The sequence below is a fragment of the Prorops nasuta genome, unplaced genomic scaffold (genome assembly GCF_024137725.1).
Source record: "Prorops nasuta isolate Cenicafe-Biocafe unplaced genomic scaffold, Cenicafe_Pnas_1.2 PNAS00005, whole genome shotgun sequence".
NCBI classification, from domain to species: Eukaryota; Metazoa; Arthropoda; class Insecta; order Hymenoptera; family Bethylidae; genus Prorops; species Prorops nasuta.
Window position 1 is genome coordinate 7,867,922 of NW_027116802.1, and position 19,116 is coordinate 7,887,037.

At 32.7% G+C, this 19,116-nt stretch overlaps 3 protein-coding genes across 4 annotated transcripts; all 3 read right to left on the bottom strand.

Moving 5' to 3' along the window:
- Positions 1 to 50: 50 nt before the first annotated feature.
- Positions 51 to 6,542, bottom strand: LOC136773601 (uncharacterized). The gene is made up of 10 exons (XM_066727380.1): positions 6,257 to 6,542; positions 5,901 to 6,171; positions 5,634 to 5,797; positions 4,948 to 5,086; positions 4,229 to 4,405; positions 3,740 to 3,805; positions 2,485 to 2,710; positions 1,901 to 2,226; positions 719 to 910; positions 51 to 649 (listed from the first exon to the last, which is right to left on the bottom strand). The coding sequence occupies exons 1-10, from the start codon at positions 6,323 to 6,325 to the stop codon at positions 489 to 491; spliced, it is 1,791 nt and encodes a 596-aa protein (XP_066583477.1). The 5' UTR covers positions 6,326 to 6,542; the 3' UTR covers positions 51 to 488.
- A 972-nt stretch (positions 6,543 to 7,514) lies between these two features.
- On the bottom strand, positions 7,515 to 11,442 carry LOC136773832 (monocarboxylate transporter 13-like). Its single transcript, XM_066727743.1, has 8 exons — positions 11,332 to 11,442; positions 11,125 to 11,251; positions 10,352 to 10,495; positions 10,096 to 10,223; positions 8,728 to 8,981; positions 8,520 to 8,643; positions 8,131 to 8,461; positions 7,515 to 8,065 (listed from the first exon to the last, which is right to left on the bottom strand). Exons 1-8 carry the CDS (start codon positions 11,440 to 11,442, stop codon positions 7,716 to 7,718), a joined length of 1,569 nt encoding a protein of 522 aa, XP_066583840.1. The 3' UTR covers positions 7,515 to 7,715.
- A 1,437-nt stretch (positions 11,443 to 12,879) lies between these two features.
- LOC136773617 (monocarboxylate transporter 14-like) lies at positions 12,880 to 17,151 on the bottom strand. Of its 2 annotated transcripts, none has more exons than XM_066727403.1 (7): positions 16,606 to 17,151; positions 16,274 to 16,544; positions 15,308 to 15,558; positions 14,979 to 15,219; positions 14,284 to 14,511; positions 13,449 to 13,589; positions 12,880 to 13,360 (listed from the first exon to the last, which is right to left on the bottom strand). In XM_066727403.1, the coding sequence occupies exons 1-7, from the start codon at positions 16,681 to 16,683 to the stop codon at positions 13,182 to 13,184; spliced, it is 1,389 nt and encodes a 462-aa protein (XP_066583500.1). In that variant the 5' UTR covers positions 16,684 to 17,151; the 3' UTR covers positions 12,880 to 13,181. The 2 variants fall into 2 exon arrangements, with proteins under 2 accessions (XP_066583500.1, XP_066583499.1); XM_066727402.1 differs by having other exon boundaries at positions 13,449 to 13,643; positions 16,606 to 17,147.
- Between the last annotated feature and the right edge of the window lie 1,965 nt (positions 17,152 to 19,116).

Consider the following 19,116-nt stretch of genomic DNA (forward strand, 5'->3'; position numbering starts at 1 on the left):
ATTGTACCTGGAACGAAGGAGAAACGAAGAAAAGATGGAATTAAGAATAATTGGAGGAGTTAAAAATCTGATATTTTATTTGGAATCCCATTGACACGTCTGTAATCGATCAACTGCAAGAGATTAGCTAGAATTGTTTCTGTACAGCTCTCTTGGTTCTAATCGAGAGACGACGACAAGAATTAGGTAGCAATGTGGAGAAATAAGTTGGAAGGGATTTGTTCTGGGAAAATTATCCCGTGACCTTCTGAAAGATTTTGTGAGAGATGCACGCATAAACGCGATATAGTATACCTCTACGTGAGAGTTTGCTTGAACGAAGTCGACTGTAACGTTCGTTGAAAGTTGGCCTGTGTGGGAATTGCGTCTCATTGTTTCTCCGAAGGGAAGTATCGCGACTAATTGGATCCGCTTCTCAAGTAAACGGGATTCAACAAGGACACGGCCTTAATTTAACACTTCAGGACTGCTCTTCGTGTTATCGACCCTTATTCGATCGAATCAATTTTCTTATGTTCGATATTTATTTTTCGAGCTTTCCTTCGTAGTACTATCATCTCTACAGTCCAAATTATTACTGTCACTGCTGTAACACAGTTTATCACAAAAATGCAAGGTATGTAGCTTCCGCTGATGTCACGAATGAAGCCTGTGAGATAAAAACGAGTATTTTAATCGAAAAAAGAGTTGAAATGCTACAAGAGGAAGGACATTTTACCTAGAAATGGGCCAGCTGCCATCAGTATTATGCCATTGACCAACATTTGAATACCAGATGCATACGGCAGTCTCTCCAATGGCACGTAGTTTGGAATTACTAGAACCATGTATACGGATCTAATTCCTTTTGCGATTCCCAAACCAATTGCTACGCAAAGTATCGATCCATACCCAAACGTAAATATCAAAGCTGAAAATTTAACAATCGGATTTTTATGCTTTGAAAGATAGGTGTCTGTAGGGTGAGGTGAGACCAACTAACATAACACGGAGTATGTACCAAGTTTGTCACGCTATAATTATTAGAGATATCAGTTTTTTATATTGAACCTTTCCTCTTATAAATTGAAAGGTGGTTCGAAAAGGTTCTGTAACAAACACTGATATATCCCTTAGTTATGGAGGTCAATGTAATCTTAGGTATGCCCTCTGGGTCACTTTAAAAGTTTTACTCTGTACAAAGTATACATTAAAATTAATATAAGACTATTAAATATCTCGAAAAAAAATCGAATTCGGAAAATTCTTTTCTGTATCTAATTTTACTAGTTTTAAATATATAACAGATCGCAATTTTTAGAGAAAGGTTCAAAACGTGTAAAATTTGTATTTTCTATTCAATTTTCATCCAACTTCTATTACAAAGTTTTTTAAAACCTCTGTTATTGTTTTATTCAAATAAAGTATTAATTAATTGCAATTAGAGTTTTACACAGACATATGTTTCGCTGAATGTCTGGATCCTAATAAATACCAACTGTAAAAGAATAAAAATTCTTTAATTCGATTACTATAAATCACACCATTTTTTAGAATATCTTTTAACCGTCTTTTGACCTACCTATCACTTTTGAAATATCAGAAATAATTTAACATGTCATGAGTATAATTTCATATTAAAATATCTCGTAAATACTTCATTTAGAAAATGTAAAATGACTAAATAAGTATACACATATTAATTAAAGATAAACTTCTATAGAAAATTTTGCATGAATTGATGTCATTTTCCTAATAAATTGATATATAGGTTACAAAGCTCTAAGTGATGAAAACTGTACGATAAGTAACCATTTAGTAGCCATTCAATAATATTTCCCTCTGGTTGACTTTGAAAACTTGAAAAGTATTTAAAATATATAACATATCTCTTGTAAGAAATCGTATATAGTATTCTCACTTGTTCTACTGATGATCAAAAGTATCAGGCTGAAAAGATACATCGTCCTGGCTGACCATTTCAACCACTCGCCCACATAAGGTGCCACACCTCTGAAAATTAAGTCAAAACTGGCGACAAGGCTCATGACAGTAGCGATCTTGCTATTGCTCAGTCCCATGTCACCGAGTATGAAAGGCGTTAGCAGTGAGAAATTTAATTCTGCAAAGATTGCTATTGACATGCCCAGCATAATATTAACGTAAATTGGATCTCGCAATAGGCTTAAGTCGTAGAATTGTACGATTCCACGGAAGATGCGTGAAGTCACGGATTTTGGCATTTTCCTAAAAAAAAAAAAAAAAAAATTGAAAATTACATAATCGAAAAATACAGCTATAACTGTGTTTATAATTTCATTTTAATATGAGCTTAAGAATTAAACAAATGTTTAATAACTTTTTAAATTAACTATTTAATAACAGGATTAAAATCTTAAATCCCAATTAAGATCGATTATATTTGGGTGCTTCGTATGAAAATTAATTAGATTGGGATTAGCTACAGTCAATTATAGCCAATTCTTATACATATATGAGCCTTACCCATTAATTAAAATTTCCGAGTGATTAACGTTTATATCAGTTTTCGTTGTATGAACGTCACGCAAATTCCGAACAGTCATGTCGCTATTCACATGGCCCTTTATATTTTGCCAATTTGGTAATATTTTCGGTGCATCAATGGTCAAATCGTTTCTGATGAATGGATCGCTAGGTTCGTCGAATATTTTTACACTGCTGCCAAGATTTATTGTATTTACGCTTTTGCCTGAAACGAAATAGGAAGATTATCCTGCAGAATTTATATAATAACACTTTACTCAATTATATATGTATAGATAATCCACAGTATCGATTAAAAAAAGGTTATATTCTGTTTCTATACAAATGGAGCCGTTCTAGATAAAAATGCTAGAACTGGTTATTAACAATTCATTTATTTGCATAACTTTATAAACTATTAATTTTTTTGCTAAGATCTCTTTGAATGCAATGAAAAAAGAACTTCGAAAAGGTTATTTGAAAAAAAAAGATTGCTCTTATAGGAATATTAAGAAAACTGTGATTGCAATTATAATTACAAGAGTATTTCAACTAGTGCAATTTAAATTTGAACAAATAAAATTGAAATTACATATAATTTTAATGCAATTGTACATTTAAAATATAGATATTGTTTATCTATGATTCTAAATTTATTTTTGAAAGTTTAAGTTACAATAATTAGAAAGTTCTTGTAATTATAAAAGCAGTTAGTTTTTGTTCAACACTCTCTTATAGTTATGGAGATAAAAATGTCTTTTTAGGTTTATCTACTAGGATGTTTTTATGGATTAATTTGACATCGTTTGTGCTTCAGTTTCCGTTTGTCTTGAATTATGCCTGTGCCCATCACGTTGCTTACGCACATTTACCTATACAGGTGTATGCAAAATAGTTATAGCTTACAGTAGTTTTTGGGGCCAAAAATTGCTGTTTTGATACCAATTTCATCCATGTATTTTCGGTGGTTTATATTTGGTTTACTTTCGCTCCATGGCAAATACTTTGCAAAAGGGAAAGCGTTACTTTTGTTTTCAATCCTATGACAAAAGAAGTACAATACTATCGCCACTTTCTAGTAGTTTTCAGTCATAGAAAACTACTGTCAAAATAGTAAAGTGTAAAAAATATCACAATATATTATTGAGTCATCTTCTTATCCGTGCGTTTATTTAGCAGAAGCCGCTGACTACCTAGTCTGCACAAATCTAATCTTCTGTCGTCAATTTAATTTTGATAGAAAATTGTATCTTACATGAGTTCCACCAGTGGTAATCCGGCGTCACATCTTTCAATTCGTCCAGCTGTTTCTCCGAAGCAGCTGTATGAAAAATAATCACAAAGTAAACAAAAATAAAACCTAATAATACCTATTAAATTTTTCATAAAATTTTCAAAATTTCATTAATCGACTAATCTTTTGAATTGTAAATGAAAATTGCTATTATATTTTACAATTTTTTTTAATAAAGTGCATCTTTTTCATTCTTTTGCACGCGACAAGTGTACCATTCCTCATCTGTAAATAGACACAGTCGCCTTGGAATCTACGTAAAAACATTTCTATTGTGCTAAAAAGTACTATTTTATGCTATTGTGGCACGAATAATATTATTACATGCGTTTGAACGTGATAAAGTTATTTTACTCGTTTTATATTAATTATATTATTTCTCATAATTCTGAATATTCATAATAATTTTTGTTTTTTCTTTCTTAAATGGTTTTGATATGTAATATTTACAGTTCGCAGTTTCCGATAATTGAGTAGGTAGTGGCGTGTCGAATCCGTAAATGCTACTAACTTCAATATCGTGATCAATACTCGATATCGTGACCCTTCGCTTCCTCTCAATAGCTGCCGAAATTTCTGCCATTGAAGTTTTGTAGCTTCCATTGTCCTCGCAACAGACGGTGTCATCTACGATTGGATGATAAAAATAATTATAATACCATTGAAGGTTTAAAGCCTAGATAGTTATATGAAGTGTCTTAGCAAACAGATAAATATTGATTTTTTAATATTTTATTTAAGGAGGTTTATATTGTTTTATAAGTTGAAATACCTGACATGATATTCAATACTTAGGAGTTCTTCAAATTCATTAAACAAATAGTTATTGATAGCTATGTTTTTGAAGAACAAGGTATACAAATTTTAAACTCTTTTTTTATAGTTCATGTGAAAAGAATATAAATAGTCCAGTTTAATTTCAGAAAATGAAAAGTTATCTTTAAAATATTACTAAAATTCTAAAAGACGTATTATTAATTGATGATATTTTTATTATCTGATTTCACTTTTTTAGTAATCGAATACATACATGCCATAAGATAAAAAATGATTAATAATTCACATAATATTTTGTTAATATATTCCATTGATATTTTAACTAACATATTATATACTTGAGATAAGTCCGTTTGAAAAAACACTATTTAGTTATTTCTCTACTTACTCACCATCACACTTATTCCCATTTAGTTCTTGAATCTCTGCTTGAGATATAGGACAGAACACCAAATGCCACTTTAGCGGTTGAAGAAGCGATGCAGCGATCAAAGAATGAAAACTGATGGCGCCAAAGACTAATATCGTACCCTGCACGTGTACATATATTCATTAATCATCATTGTTATTGCTTTTTTTTAAATATATACAACATCATCAAAATATATTAAAGCAATTTTAAGATCGAGTTCATAACGATAAATAATTCTGTTTATTTGTATCACAAAAATTATTGGTTTCTTGGCACTATTAATATTTTTTTATTGTATTTTTTCTTTAATAGATATAGTACTGGTACCAAATATCCACTTATCTTTAAGATAACATTCTTGGTTTGCTTTTGAAATAAATAATTTACAGGAATTAGACGAAAAGCGTTGATAGAAAATACATTTTATGAAGAATAAGCAGAGTTATTCAATTACTTATAAAAACAATATACAAAAATAAGAAACTAATTTTCTCTTAACTTGAAGAATGCCTTATTTTATCATTCTAAAAATATTGTTTTATTATTATCACTACTTGTGTTCTTCACAGTTGATACAATAAGATAACTTATATTTTTTAACCTCTTATACTAGATTCCCCTCTTAGGTGATGAATTTTTATTGATTTGTGAGAAGATCAAGTTTACCTGTAGACCGTAGAAAGTCATAAGAAATGATGTAACCTGGGGCATGAATATTGGACCCAAGCCTGTAATTGTCATAGCCAAACCCGTCGCGCGATTTCGCCTTGTTGTGAAGAAAGAGTTCAACGCCAAAGAAAAGGAAGACATCATCAAGCCCATCCCCAGAGCTTTAACGATAATTTGTAGACGCAATCATAAAACGTAAGGGTTAATCGTATGAATGATTAATGTCTTTTTGTTCGTGCTGTAAGATTGAACTCACATACATACATGCCATTATTCCATAGGTAACAATGATCAGCGCAAAAGTATTCGCAAATGCGGTTAGCGTTACACCACTGGTATAAATAAACGAGCCAAAAACGGCAATTTTACGGTAACCGTATTTCCTTAAAAGTGGGCCATTGATTAAACCGAGTATCATCCCAAAGGCCATATTGATGTTTATTATTATAGTGACGTCCGTAGCTGTTAATCCTAATCGGCTAAATTTATCTTTGAATACCAGACTAAAGTTTTGCAGTATAGGTATCGTAGATAACTGTAAAGGGTGAAAAAGTGTTCAGCAAACACACAATTTTTAAATAATACTTCATTATTTAGTTGATACACTGAAAAATACTCACTGAGTTTAGAGCGTTTGCTAGTACCACCACCCATCCCCATCCCCCATTTGGAGGAACCTTCTTCATCATTGTCAGGATTCAGGCACTGTTTATAGACAAAATCTTGTATAAGATCCTCTAACAGTTAAATACAATAATTACGTCGTTTCATCACTTAAGTAATTAATGATTTTCACATATAAAGGTTGATTTAATTGGTGCACACGTGGCCTGACCAGCCTAGTCTTTAGCTTATGTATCACGCCCGAACTATCGTGAATAAATACTATCTAAATGCTGAATAATCATTAACACGCCTTATGTTAGAGCTAAGTAATTACAGACACGAATAAAGAGTTTCTATATTCACAATCTAATCTCGCCCCATGTTTCGTCATTGCTGATTCTATCTATTCGATAAGGAGATCTTCAAGGATAAAATGGAACGTTGGTCAATATACCAAATGTAATAGGACTATGATAATAGTATTGATAGTAATTATAAATATTTGTGTGGTCATCTTCTTAGGAAGAAGCTAAGTAGCAACCTATATCCAAAGTGAATTATACAAAATAATATATTGTCATTAGACTATCACATCGATTTGGACATGTAATTTTCGTCTGCATTTGGATGCATTCTGTTCTTGATTAAATAAATCCCCACTGTCCATTAGATAACGGTGTGAGGTAAGTGAAAAAATTTTAAAGTGGATCGTAAAGGTATAGTCACCAATGACGTCTCTCACTCAACCAATGAAGGGGACCATTCATTGCTAAACTCTCCCAATGATAAGCAAATGTATATAATCATATCAACTGACAGTCTTTAACCTGTAAGCGATAGACGATCGTTTACAAAAATATTTATTTTTATTTATAATAAAAGATATACCTGTGTGTGAGTAATAAAGTAAAAAAATATTTCTAGGTCCCAAAATCGATTTTGCTGATAGGAAAGAGAACGCTGTTCGAATAAATCTTTCACTTCGCTCTAAATAATTCTGCATATGTTATTAAGGTCCAGAAGCAAATTTTAATGTTCATGAACACTTCAAATCTCATTTAATATCTGCATACCAAAACTACCACTTCAAAGTCGGAGTTTAAACCTTATACAATTTTATTGGATTGAGCAGAATTGCTCAGACACTCTTACAGCCACCCTCAACTCCATCATATCTTACGTTTAATCTCGATCAATTTTCTTATGTATTAATCGCTGAAGAGGTAGCCCACCCTACTTAAATTTAAAGCTCTAAAAGGGGCTTTACCATGTAGCGTAACAGGTTTATTTACAGCGATACGTTGGGAATATTTCTCGAAGATACGTAATATTTTAGCAATGTTATACAAAATATTGTTGCATATTTGATTTTGTTAGGAGTAATATATCGTGTATGCTAATAGAAGCGGAAAAAGGCGGGAGTCTATAACTAAGAAGAATTGCAAGAAATATAATATTATTGTCATTAGGCTTTCACGTCGAATTGGACGTGCAAGTTTCGTTTGTGGTTGAATGCATTATCTTCTTGTTCCAGTAAATCTCCAATGTCCATGAGATAACGGTCAGATAAGTGAATAGATTTAAGAAATGCAGCGTGAAGGTATAGTTGCCACTGATGTCTCTCACCCATCCAACGAGGGGACCCATTGAGAGCAAAACTATCCCGCTGATAAGCAAGTGTATGCCAATGGCAGCTGGCAGTCTGGCTAGAGGCACGTGACTTGGTATCACAAGGGCAATGAAAATAGTTCTCAGACCTTTTCCAGCTCCGATCAATATAGACACAGCAATAGTACCGATATAATTTTGTGAATGGGCCAGTACTGAAAAAAAGAGAGTTAAGCAAAATTCATTTCTTATAAGAATTTCATTACATTGAATCCATTACCGATGCGACCCAGAGCCATGGCGAAAATACCCACAAGGAAAAACGTTCTGTTTTGCCACTTTATAAGAGCAGTGACAAAGGGTATTGCGAATCTACTGAGAACGTCCATGCCTGCCAACACTGACATGACTGTAGCAATTTGGTGCGTGGTGAATCCATACTCCCCAAGAATAAACGGTGTTAGAAGGGCAAAATTGATCTCAGCAAAATTTGCAAAATTTAAGCCAAGAGTCAGATTTACGTAAATTGGATCTCGCAGCAGATCTAGATCCAATAGTGAGTGCACCCTTTTTAAGATTTGTCTAATGCACTGGTACTTTCTCCTTTCATCCTGCGAATATACTACGTTAGAAAATTTATGTTTAAAATGTTTTAAAATTCGTTTAAACCTTTAATTCCTGCTGTTCCTCAGTATCCCTGTGAAGGATAGATTTTCTGATCGAAGTAGCTGTACTTCCACTCTCTTCAATAATTATAATTTTATCTTCTGCAGTCTGGCTTGAGAAATCTTGCCTAAGCCAGATTAATTGATCAATGACACACGAGAAAAAAAAGATAATAATGATAATAAAGTTAATTACTCTTTTTTTCACTGACCATTTGTCAATCAAATTTGGTACCAGTGGACTGTTTGATATTTTGTCGATTTCCGAAGCTTCACCTTTTCTATGCAACTGGATTTCACTTGTACTATCAAATTGCACTTCCTCTTCCATCCGTTTCTTTCTCCTCGGCATGTGCCAAGAAACTGGCTGTAGTAAGAGTGCGCATGCAATAGCGTTGAAAGTTAACCCGCCATAAATGAGAACTGTTCCTTGCACACCAAATAATGGCATTAATATTGTAATCATCTAGAATAACATAATCAATCGATTGATATAAATACAAAAGCACGAGATAAAAAAACAAAAGAAATACGAGCGCCAAATGTCTGACTGATTGATTCGTATCATTGTCATGCATGTTTTAAATCCGTATAACAAACGACAATCTCTTGAAAATAAATACTTTACTAACATTATTTTAATAAGAGATCTATATCTTTACTATAAATACTTTTCTTTTTAAAGTTGTTCAATCCTCTGAAATTCATGATATCCCCTATATATTCTTGTTGCTGCTTTCGAAAGCTTAATATTAATACTACAGTTGAACCAAAGTCTTGCATATACAGTTTCTATTTATTCGTAAATGTGTTTTTTACTGAATTAAACGCGCTGTCGTTACGTACAAACACACGTGTGTATTTGCTCACATACATATAATTTTCGATTAAAATTTTTGTAAATACTTAGGCTGAATCGTCTAGAAGATAGATGAATTCATTTAGAAAAACGATAATATCTATAATCTAGAGACCCCCCCAGCGACCTCGAAAGAAGATTAATTGACAAATATTATATATGACCTTCCCAGCTGTGTAAGTTTGTTTTATGATATTTTGATCTAATTAAAAAATATAAAGAAATATGCAAGTAATCTCTATTGATCACTCTCCCCCCTCTAGTATCCAATATTCAAATTTTAAGAAAAAAGAACCTCTTAAATTTTGAAAAGAAATGTTTTTAAATCATCATATTTTAAGACAAACTGATATTAAGTTGTTTCATATTATTGAAATTGTGGAATTTTTATTATGTATTTAATGAAAATTACAGGTGTGCAATAATAGTTTGGACAATCAAATTATTGCTGTACACAAAAAAAAATTGCATTTATTCTTTAGTTAAATTAAAAAATTGATTTCGATTTATTTCTTAGCAGTTAAAATGACTAGTCACATGTATATTAAAATCAAGTAAAAAACATGAAACTCTTATTAAAATAATGAGCCGATTCTTATTTTTATCTATCAATTTATAATTTCAATTATTCAATTATATAATATAATTTTATTTATTTTAAGTAAATATAAAATGTGTGATTATCGTTATTTGACACCTCATGGAGGGAAGTATTACATACTTGTGGCATTAATATCGTACTGATTCCTGAAAAAGCCCAACTCAATCCAGTTGCTAATCGTCTCTTATTGTAAAAATAGGCGTTTAAGGCTAAGGTGTTTGCCGACATTGCTAAACCAGTTCCTGCAGCTTCACAATGAAATATAATACATAAATAATATTAAAGAATCTGGACTAGAATATATTTAGGTTTTCAATGAAAATATTCTGAAAGGGAGGTGTAGGCATACTGTAACTGCAACGCCATAAAACGTTACCATACAAAAGAGAGAAGAAAATTAAAAATCCCATATAAGTCTTCATTACTGACAAGACGGAGATGGAGATGGCAGAGATGACCGAGCCAAATAAGCATACTTGTCTATAGCTGTACTTCCGGTAAAGTGGTCCATTTGCTAAGCCTGTTCTTTCAAACAATCAAAATAATTTCTCCTAATTTTGTCAATTAGGTCATTCATTATTATATGTAGGGTGTAGCTCTGAAGACCCACTACAGCACGAAAATAAGAACACTTTTTTTCAGTAGCAATAAGATATTTCATTTTTTTCATAAGACTTCTTTTTGAGGCCCTTCCCTATCTGCATTCTACAAGTTCTTTAGACAAAAATTGATATACAAAGAATAGCAAAAGTGCAAATACGCACTTTAGAAAGTGGTGTATTTAACTAACAAATTATACATTTATTTCAGAGAAACTAATTTTACATTCAAGCTTTATTAACTATTTGCGTGATAAATGTGCTTACTTTTCCTCTTTAATTGTGTGTTTTAGTTTCGATAAAAACTACGTAAGTTTTACTTCCGTGCTCTGGCTCGTTTCAGTGATACACCTTTATACTTGCATATAGTGTTGGATAAAAAACAATTGCAATTAAAGTAATTAACTCCATTGTAAACATTTAAGTACGATTAAATCATTGTAGTTATTAGATTCTTTATAGCTATCTAATTTAGTTGTAGAGCTGCTAATTGTTAGTTACAATTTGTTTCTCTCCAATACTGTTTCAATGTATTTCTTATAAAACTTACCTATGCAAGACATTATTGCGCAATTGATATTAATTAATGACGCTGTTCTCGATGCACTAATTCCAAGTTGATGGAAGAAATCTCTAAATATGAGTCCAAATGATTGTAGAATTGGCAATAAGAAAAACTGGAAGAAAACCACATAATCTAATTATTATATATAACTATCCTTATACTCTTTTTATTGCGATTAAATTAGAGACTTACGTTTGAGAATCCAGAAGCAATAATTATCATCCATCCCCACCCTCCATCCGGTGCTAGAAATTCTCTTCCTTTACTATTATTACAATCCTCTTTATCGTTTTCTTCGATCATTATTCCAGTTTTGCTCGAAAATATTAATCTTAATAGAAATAAACTTTATCTAATGCTTAAATAATCATATTTATATAGAGTGATATATTTTTAAAATACACCAGAGTTAGAATGTTAAAATTTATTTATCTGCTGATTTGCAAGACATCATATTTTTTGTACAAACCTCACAAAATAAAAAAAATATATTTTTGTAAGAAAGTAATTTTTCACAAATTAATAACTTTTACAGTTTATGAGGTAAATATTTTGTAATATGATGCTTCTGTGCTTTGAGGTGTTGAGTGATTCATTACCCTGTATCGCGTGCGCCATTTAAACGGTCCAGAGCATAGACGAATAAATCGTGTATCTCCCTATAATTATGAAAGATAATAAAATTTAGCTTAGAACCATTTCGAAATTTCTTATTATTTCCATTCAGAAAAATGTTATGTAATAATTTGACACCGTTAATAATTTCGGAGATGAACAAACGCTTTTTACGTGCATGCTTTGAGGCGATTTAAGTGGCAGACCCTGTATTGTATAAAACAGTGGGTCATCCATTGTCACGATAATTTTTCTGCGTTAATAAAGTATACCTTGATTTTACAAGGAGTATCGTACTCTGAATGTAGAAAGTTAATTTACTTTTCATCTCTTTAATAAATAACTTTCTTGTTTGTTCTATTTTCCAGCTATATATTTATCAATAGAATTAATAATAATAATTATAATATCTAAAAAGCTTTATTGAGATCCGTTTATCGTCACTGTTTTTTTGTAATTTTTCATAACAAATATTACAAAATTACACACCGATAAGCGGATAATTTCTAATGGCAGAATAAGATATTTTTATTAAATTATGATAGTAAGCAGATAATTAATTTCGTACTTTCTTATACAACTGGATGTTTGTAGTCTTAGAGACAATTGTGTCCCTTCGAGCACTAAATGCAGATGATTTCAAGTTGTACAGATTTCCCGCTTCAAACTTTCACCCGTAACGGAGCAGTGGGCTAAACGTTTCTTTCATTCCGAGCAACTTTTACGTTCACTTGGCACTTCGATAAATGAAGACTGACCAATTTTCGATGAATTTCAATCGTCGCTAGAACTTTCGCGAATGCAGATGATACTGTGAGCGGGAAGGGGGAAAGGGGAAGGGGGTCGTGATACTAGTGTGCGAGGCAAAAGTCGAAGGAACATTTCTTCCAAAAATAGTTTCAAGTATATATACATACCTCCCAGAACCGTAAAAATCGAAAGTGCAGATCGAAAACTGGGTGGGAAGACACCGGACTCTCGTCTTTTCCCATCCTCCACCCCCTCTCTTTCACTCCTTTCATTTGTAAACCAAACTGCATAAAAATGAAAGCGAAATCGTACAGCAGCATCTACAGCCTACACTATCTGTTATTTAATTTAGTTTTTTTATTTAGTATGGTGCATTCCGAATTAACATGGTTCTTTTAAAATGGTAAAAGTCTGCAGATTTCATGCAGTGGTATTGAAAATTATAATTCCTGAGGTTTATACAAGTAAATTAGAAACTTTTTAATTACCAGTCACCCAACAAATTCATAATTCAATAATACTTGAAATATCGTATTTTACAATTTAAATAATGCCCCGTTCGTAATGTCCTTAGTGATAGGCTTTTCCGAAAAGAGTGCCTCAGTCAAAAGGTTTATCACATATGTCGAGCATCCCATGTCATTATGTAACAATAAATTTAATGTCTTAGACTTTATTTAGCATTTCACAGAAGTTCTCTCATTTTCCGAAACATCACTATTCGATGCAGCGTCATTATTATTGCACTTGAACCTCCACAATCCAGTCGCAAGCCACAAGATCACACAACACATGCTTAGAATGGATGTAAAATGTAGAGCACCAACGTAAGAATCCATTGAATCATGAACGAAACCTGAAGATTTCAAGGTATTTAAAAAATTGTGACAATTTGTAGCTTTTTCTGGAGAAAAATGTTTAAAAATGTGGATTAATTTAATTACCAATTAAAGGTCCAATGAAAATAGACAAAATTCCACTGGTAGCCATCATAATACCTGAAGCCGCTGGAAGCATCTCCAGTGTGACGTAATCCGGAATAATAAGTGCCTGAAATACGGCTTTGGTGCCCTTTGAAAGTCCAGCTACCACGGAAACAGCGAAAAGAGCGTACTGATCAGCAGGTAACAACGACAATACTAAATGTTTATGTACATTTTGTATCGCAGAACAGCATGAAAGAGAAAAAACAAATGTTTGACTAGTGTACAGCTGTTTTAAGATTAATTATGGCCAGTGCGAAAAAATATAAAAAATAAAAGGCAACTTTAAGAATACAATAATTATAAAATTCTTATAATCCTAATCCTTCATTAAAAAGTTATTAAGGATTCAAAATCTTTTATATCGAACTTTCTAATGGCTCAACGACCTGCACTATTCGTATTTTGACTAGTAAAGAAAATATTATAAGTTTCTTCTTCATAGAATGTCCTTTCATTTTAATATTTTCGGGTTGGCTGTGATTAATCTTGAACTATGTCTTGGCTCCGTGCAGAACAACACAAATATAATGAAATGAGTATATGTAACTACATAAATACGTGGAGCAAATTAATATAGGACTACGTGTAATCTATTATATTCAACATCACGTAGGTTTCAATTGTAACACATATCATAAGTAAATGAGAATGTATTGGTAAATAGAGTGAACTTTTTAATTTTGTTACATAAAATTCTTAAATATTCACTTGATTTTTAGTATGCAGAGTTTATTAACCCCTTAATTTCATTGTGTTGATATGCAAAAAATAAACAATCATCCGAAATACGTACGAGTTCTTCCGAAAGTGGACCCTAATAAAGAAACAATATAAAGGTTTCTTGCAGTCCATAGCATTTTTTGAGCTAAGAGTGGAACACATATACGGCCGGCAATATCAAAAAATGCCTGTACAGACATAATTTTAGCAACGTCACCCCTCTCAAGGCCAGAAAGTTCGGTAAGCACGAACGGTAGCATCATGTTGAAATTGGTTTCAGCTACTAAAGATATTCCCATTCCTGATAACACAACATATACATACACATCAAATTTAGTACACAGGATGTAACAAAATGACCGAACCTATTTAAGGTAGATTAATTTTGTTAGGTCTCTGTCTGCATATAAACTATTAAATCCCATTAAAATTGATGCAGAGGTTACGAGCTAATCAACATACTGCTACAGCTCCTTCGTGACATAATAGCATCACAGTGACTCAGCATCAGCTGCTTAAAATCGAAAAAAATTCCGATTTTCGAAAGTCTATAACTGGTAATAACTGCTGCATCAATTTGGATAGGACTCGGACGACTTTAATCTTACATTCCTGAGGAAGTCTCTCCCTTAAAACGGTGCGGTGATTCAGTTACATCCCGTACATGACAAAATACGCGGTACTTGATCATTAACAATTATTATATACCATTTCTATGTACTGTATATCGTTGTACAGTACTGTGCATAGAAAGGCATTAATCCTAACCTAATATCACAGCAATGTACCGATTGTCCCTCAAAAGATGAAGACCCATAGTTTTGATAAATTGTCGAAAAACTGCTTCTTCCTTGACCTTACTGTCATCTGTTGTTTCGTGAAATAATAAATTATTTGTTTTGTCACTCTCATTGGTAGTTTGCTTTGAGTCATTTCTTTGCCTCGAAGAATCACAGTTGTTCAACTCTACAGATTCAGCTTCGAGGTTCGCGAGAGGCTTCATCACCACCTATGTAGTATACAAATTTTCCTTGTTGCGCTTCTTATCCTATTTTTCTTTTTCTTTCGTTTGGTACACTCGACATGTCGTCATTTACCTTGGAGTAGTTCTCCTTGAGTGGCCTTAATAGCAACGCGCCGATAATCGAATGAAAGGCGATACCTGCGAGAATTAAAATGGTACCAGTTGTAGAATATTCTTCCAAGAGCTTGACTATTAAGATCGGCATAAATATTGGCCCCAGAGCTGTAAGTGTAACTGCTATGCCCATTGCTATCTTTCTCTTTTTACGGAAATACGTATTCAGTGCCAGAGTGGTTGCCGGAAACATGAGGCCCTGTCCGATCCCTAACGAAGCAGAAAGATAATAGAGCTATTACTATGTATAAGGGAGAGGAATTTATAACACTCAAGAATCAGAACGTAAAAATTCATTTATCCGTGCAACTCCAAGGAATATTAATTTTTGCGTAAACCTTTTTGAGTACTTATCGAAAGGTGCTTGAAAAAGGTCTTATGCAAAAATTGACATCTCTTGCTGTTAACGAGATAACATTTTCTTACTTTATGTTTATGTCTTTATGATCTGGGTTGTATTAAGTATACTTATTCCGCATAGAATACACAGTGAAAATTGATACGTCAACCTCTCTCTCTCTCTCTCTCTCTCAGTTAGCTTTACTACATTATCCTACACCCACACAGTGTCAGGAACGTTCCTAAAACGCACCCGGATTCAATTTGTCATGTTAGAACTCACATTTGGAATGTTTTAGAAACGTTTTTGACACCATAAGAATTGCGTGAGAAGTTGATTGGGTATAGTCTCTACTTTCTTCTACACTTTCTGTAATTGGCACAGTGAAAACCTTTGTATGAAGAACAGCGACAAACACGAAGTGTAAGTACCGCCTGAGCAAAAGAAGAAGCTTTTATATCAATTATATACATATTGTAAGTTTTCGATAGTATATTTTAAAATAAAAGGTAGAAGAATCATTTTCAAGTTGCATACTATGCATAGGAACGAGTGTATGGAGAGAGAAAAAATACGTGAATTTACCAATAAACAGGCAATAAGTGATAATGAGCGTGGGAAACGATAGTGCGAAAGCCGTGAGAAGAATTCCAGCGGTGATAGTGAGCCCGGCTAAAATGGCCACTTGACGGTAGGAAAATCTTTTCATCATTGGTCCACTTATTAGTCCTAGACCGCAGGAAATCGAACCATTCAGGTGCAGTATTAGAGATGTTTGCATCGCTGATATGCGAAGATCGGAGAACCTCTTTTCAAATATAAGGCCAAAACATTGCTGCACTGGTAGGGTACCCAACTAAAATGTAAATAAATAGATAGTTTAGCAGAATGACGAATCCATAGAAAAAATCACTTACATTGATGATAGTAATTGCAAAAACAATGATCCAAGCCCAGCCTCGATCCACCGATTCGATTATTCTCCTTGTCGCCATATTTCCCACTTGGAAGCCGAAGTCACAAAGGAACGATCAGTGTATCATCGAGTCTAGACTTTTGTCACTCGTTATAACGAAAGACAATCTTTCTTTGCTCCTAAACTTTGTAAACACACGATAAATGTAAATCTGGGATCCGCGACGCGATTAGATAAGGGAATCATGTATATACGTGTATATGTAGAGTATATAATACAGAACGTATCACGCTTTATACAACAATAAATTAAATAGCGAGTTTGTGAAATATCTTTTCTTTTTTCTTTCTTCTCTCAATTTTTTTTACGTCACTCACACGCGACCACTCGGATATTGGTCGAAATTCCATTCGGCAGTTTCTACTGGAAACATGTGGCATAACTTATTCAGTTGGCTAGTCCAATACGTTAGAGCCACTTAACATTTGACCATTCTTAATAGACAATTTTCTTGTATTATTTTTACAGTGTGTACAGTGCACACTGGCTGTTCGCTCAGAGGCACACTCACAACTAGTTTCAGCTTATTATTGTCGAAACACACTCGTGCACTCGTTCGCTATCTTTCTCTTTCCCCACTCTTTTTCCTATCATTATGCTATCTATTTATAATCATACGTATCACTAATAAAACTCTCAAGCAGCCTTAATCGCGTGCATTGGGGCATCGTAAACATTTTTCTTCTTTTTCTTCATTATACACCTCTTCATTTCTCTTGTATTTTAAATAATTCGTCTGGCAGTTACAAAGCTCGAATGAATGCAGATGATTGTTAAAACGTAACACGTCTTGATTATAATATCGATGACTGTTTGTGAAGAGAGTGACATGCAGAGAAGTGAAGTGAACGAGACTTAAGAATATAATAGTGAAGGGAAAAGGAGATTAGACCTAGACTATAACAATAGAGAGGCTATGGTAAGTAAACTATAAGTGGGGTTGAATTAGGACTGTAAACAAGTATGAGAGAGATTCAGGGTTGTAGTTGACTTAATTCTTTCGTTTCTGACTTTTTTTGTCTTGTCCAGCTCTCGACTCTATTTTAATAAAACTTGTTGCGTTTCGTAGAAGACGCAAACTGTACTTTGCTGTGCTGGAGTGTCATCTCCAGCCTCGCCCCCTTCCTCTCCTCTTTCGCTCGTAAGACGGAAGCTTTTTACTGTACGTGATTAAAATTAATATCTATTAATAGAGAAACTGATAAAATAGGATATTTTCAACAAATATAAAACATATATATAGAATCGTATTTATACCCAAGGAAATAATGAAATTTTTAATAAACATAGCACAAATATTTCAGAAACCTTCCTAAAACGTTCTCCAACACATTTTGATACGTTAAGATGTTTTAGGAAACATTTTTCATATTTTGTTTTCGTTATTTGGAAAATTTATTTCTTTTGTTTTTAGAAAATATAAATTATTTCTTAGACTAAATATATGCATTTTTATTTAGATGAATGAACAGGATCATTATTTTCAGAAGTTTAACTTTATCATTATAAATAAATAAAATATTGATAATTATTCCACCTAATATTTGATGCAATCCAAATTACGTATGAAGCGCATAAACCGTACAGTTTGTCTCATTTTTTATAAAACTAAAGCTTTTATACACATGTGTGTGTAATTCGGAATGGGTCGATCTGAGGCAGCAGATGATTATATTCACAATAACAAAGTAGGATGTTAAAAAAAGTAATTTTCACTCATTATTCAAAGACAACGTTTTACAAATGATTTATCTAAAGATTTTTTCACGTGGAATAACAAGAATTGCATGATATGAATGATTTGATAAAGGACCATGAACTTATTTTTTTATATACTTTCTTACAACTAATTTCAAGTTTTACAAGATTCTGTATTTTTAAGAAATTTAGAGGGAGCAAATCTGTAATTATTTACAATTCAATTTTTTTCACGAGTTTTTTGTACAAATACCATCCATAAAAAGATAAAATTAGGGTACGGTACAATATTAATACATATATTCAAAGAATAGAATATAAGTTTTTAGGTTATAAAGATTATATATAGCTTATGCAAACTTAATAAATAATTGTCTCGACATAGGAAAATGTCTGGAACAACGGTTTGATTGTTAGAAACTAAAAAAGTGCTTTTCATAAAATCGTTAAAAATTAAAATATTAAGATGTGAGATAAATAATTATTATTTTACATACAATAGATAATTTACTTAATTGCTTTTTAGAGAAAAGGTTTTATAACGGTTTTGAACATACAGCTGAAGAAATCATTTGAGTCTAACACAAAGAAATAGTTCCAAATGCTGTAACTGAATTCGCCTTTACGAAAATTGTTTTACCGACACACAACTCAGTTCCCTACTGATTACACAGATGGTAGCAGTGGAAGACTGGAAACTGGAACGTGGAAGTAGCCTGTATCAGTTGGACTGAGTCAGACAAAAAGAGAAGTC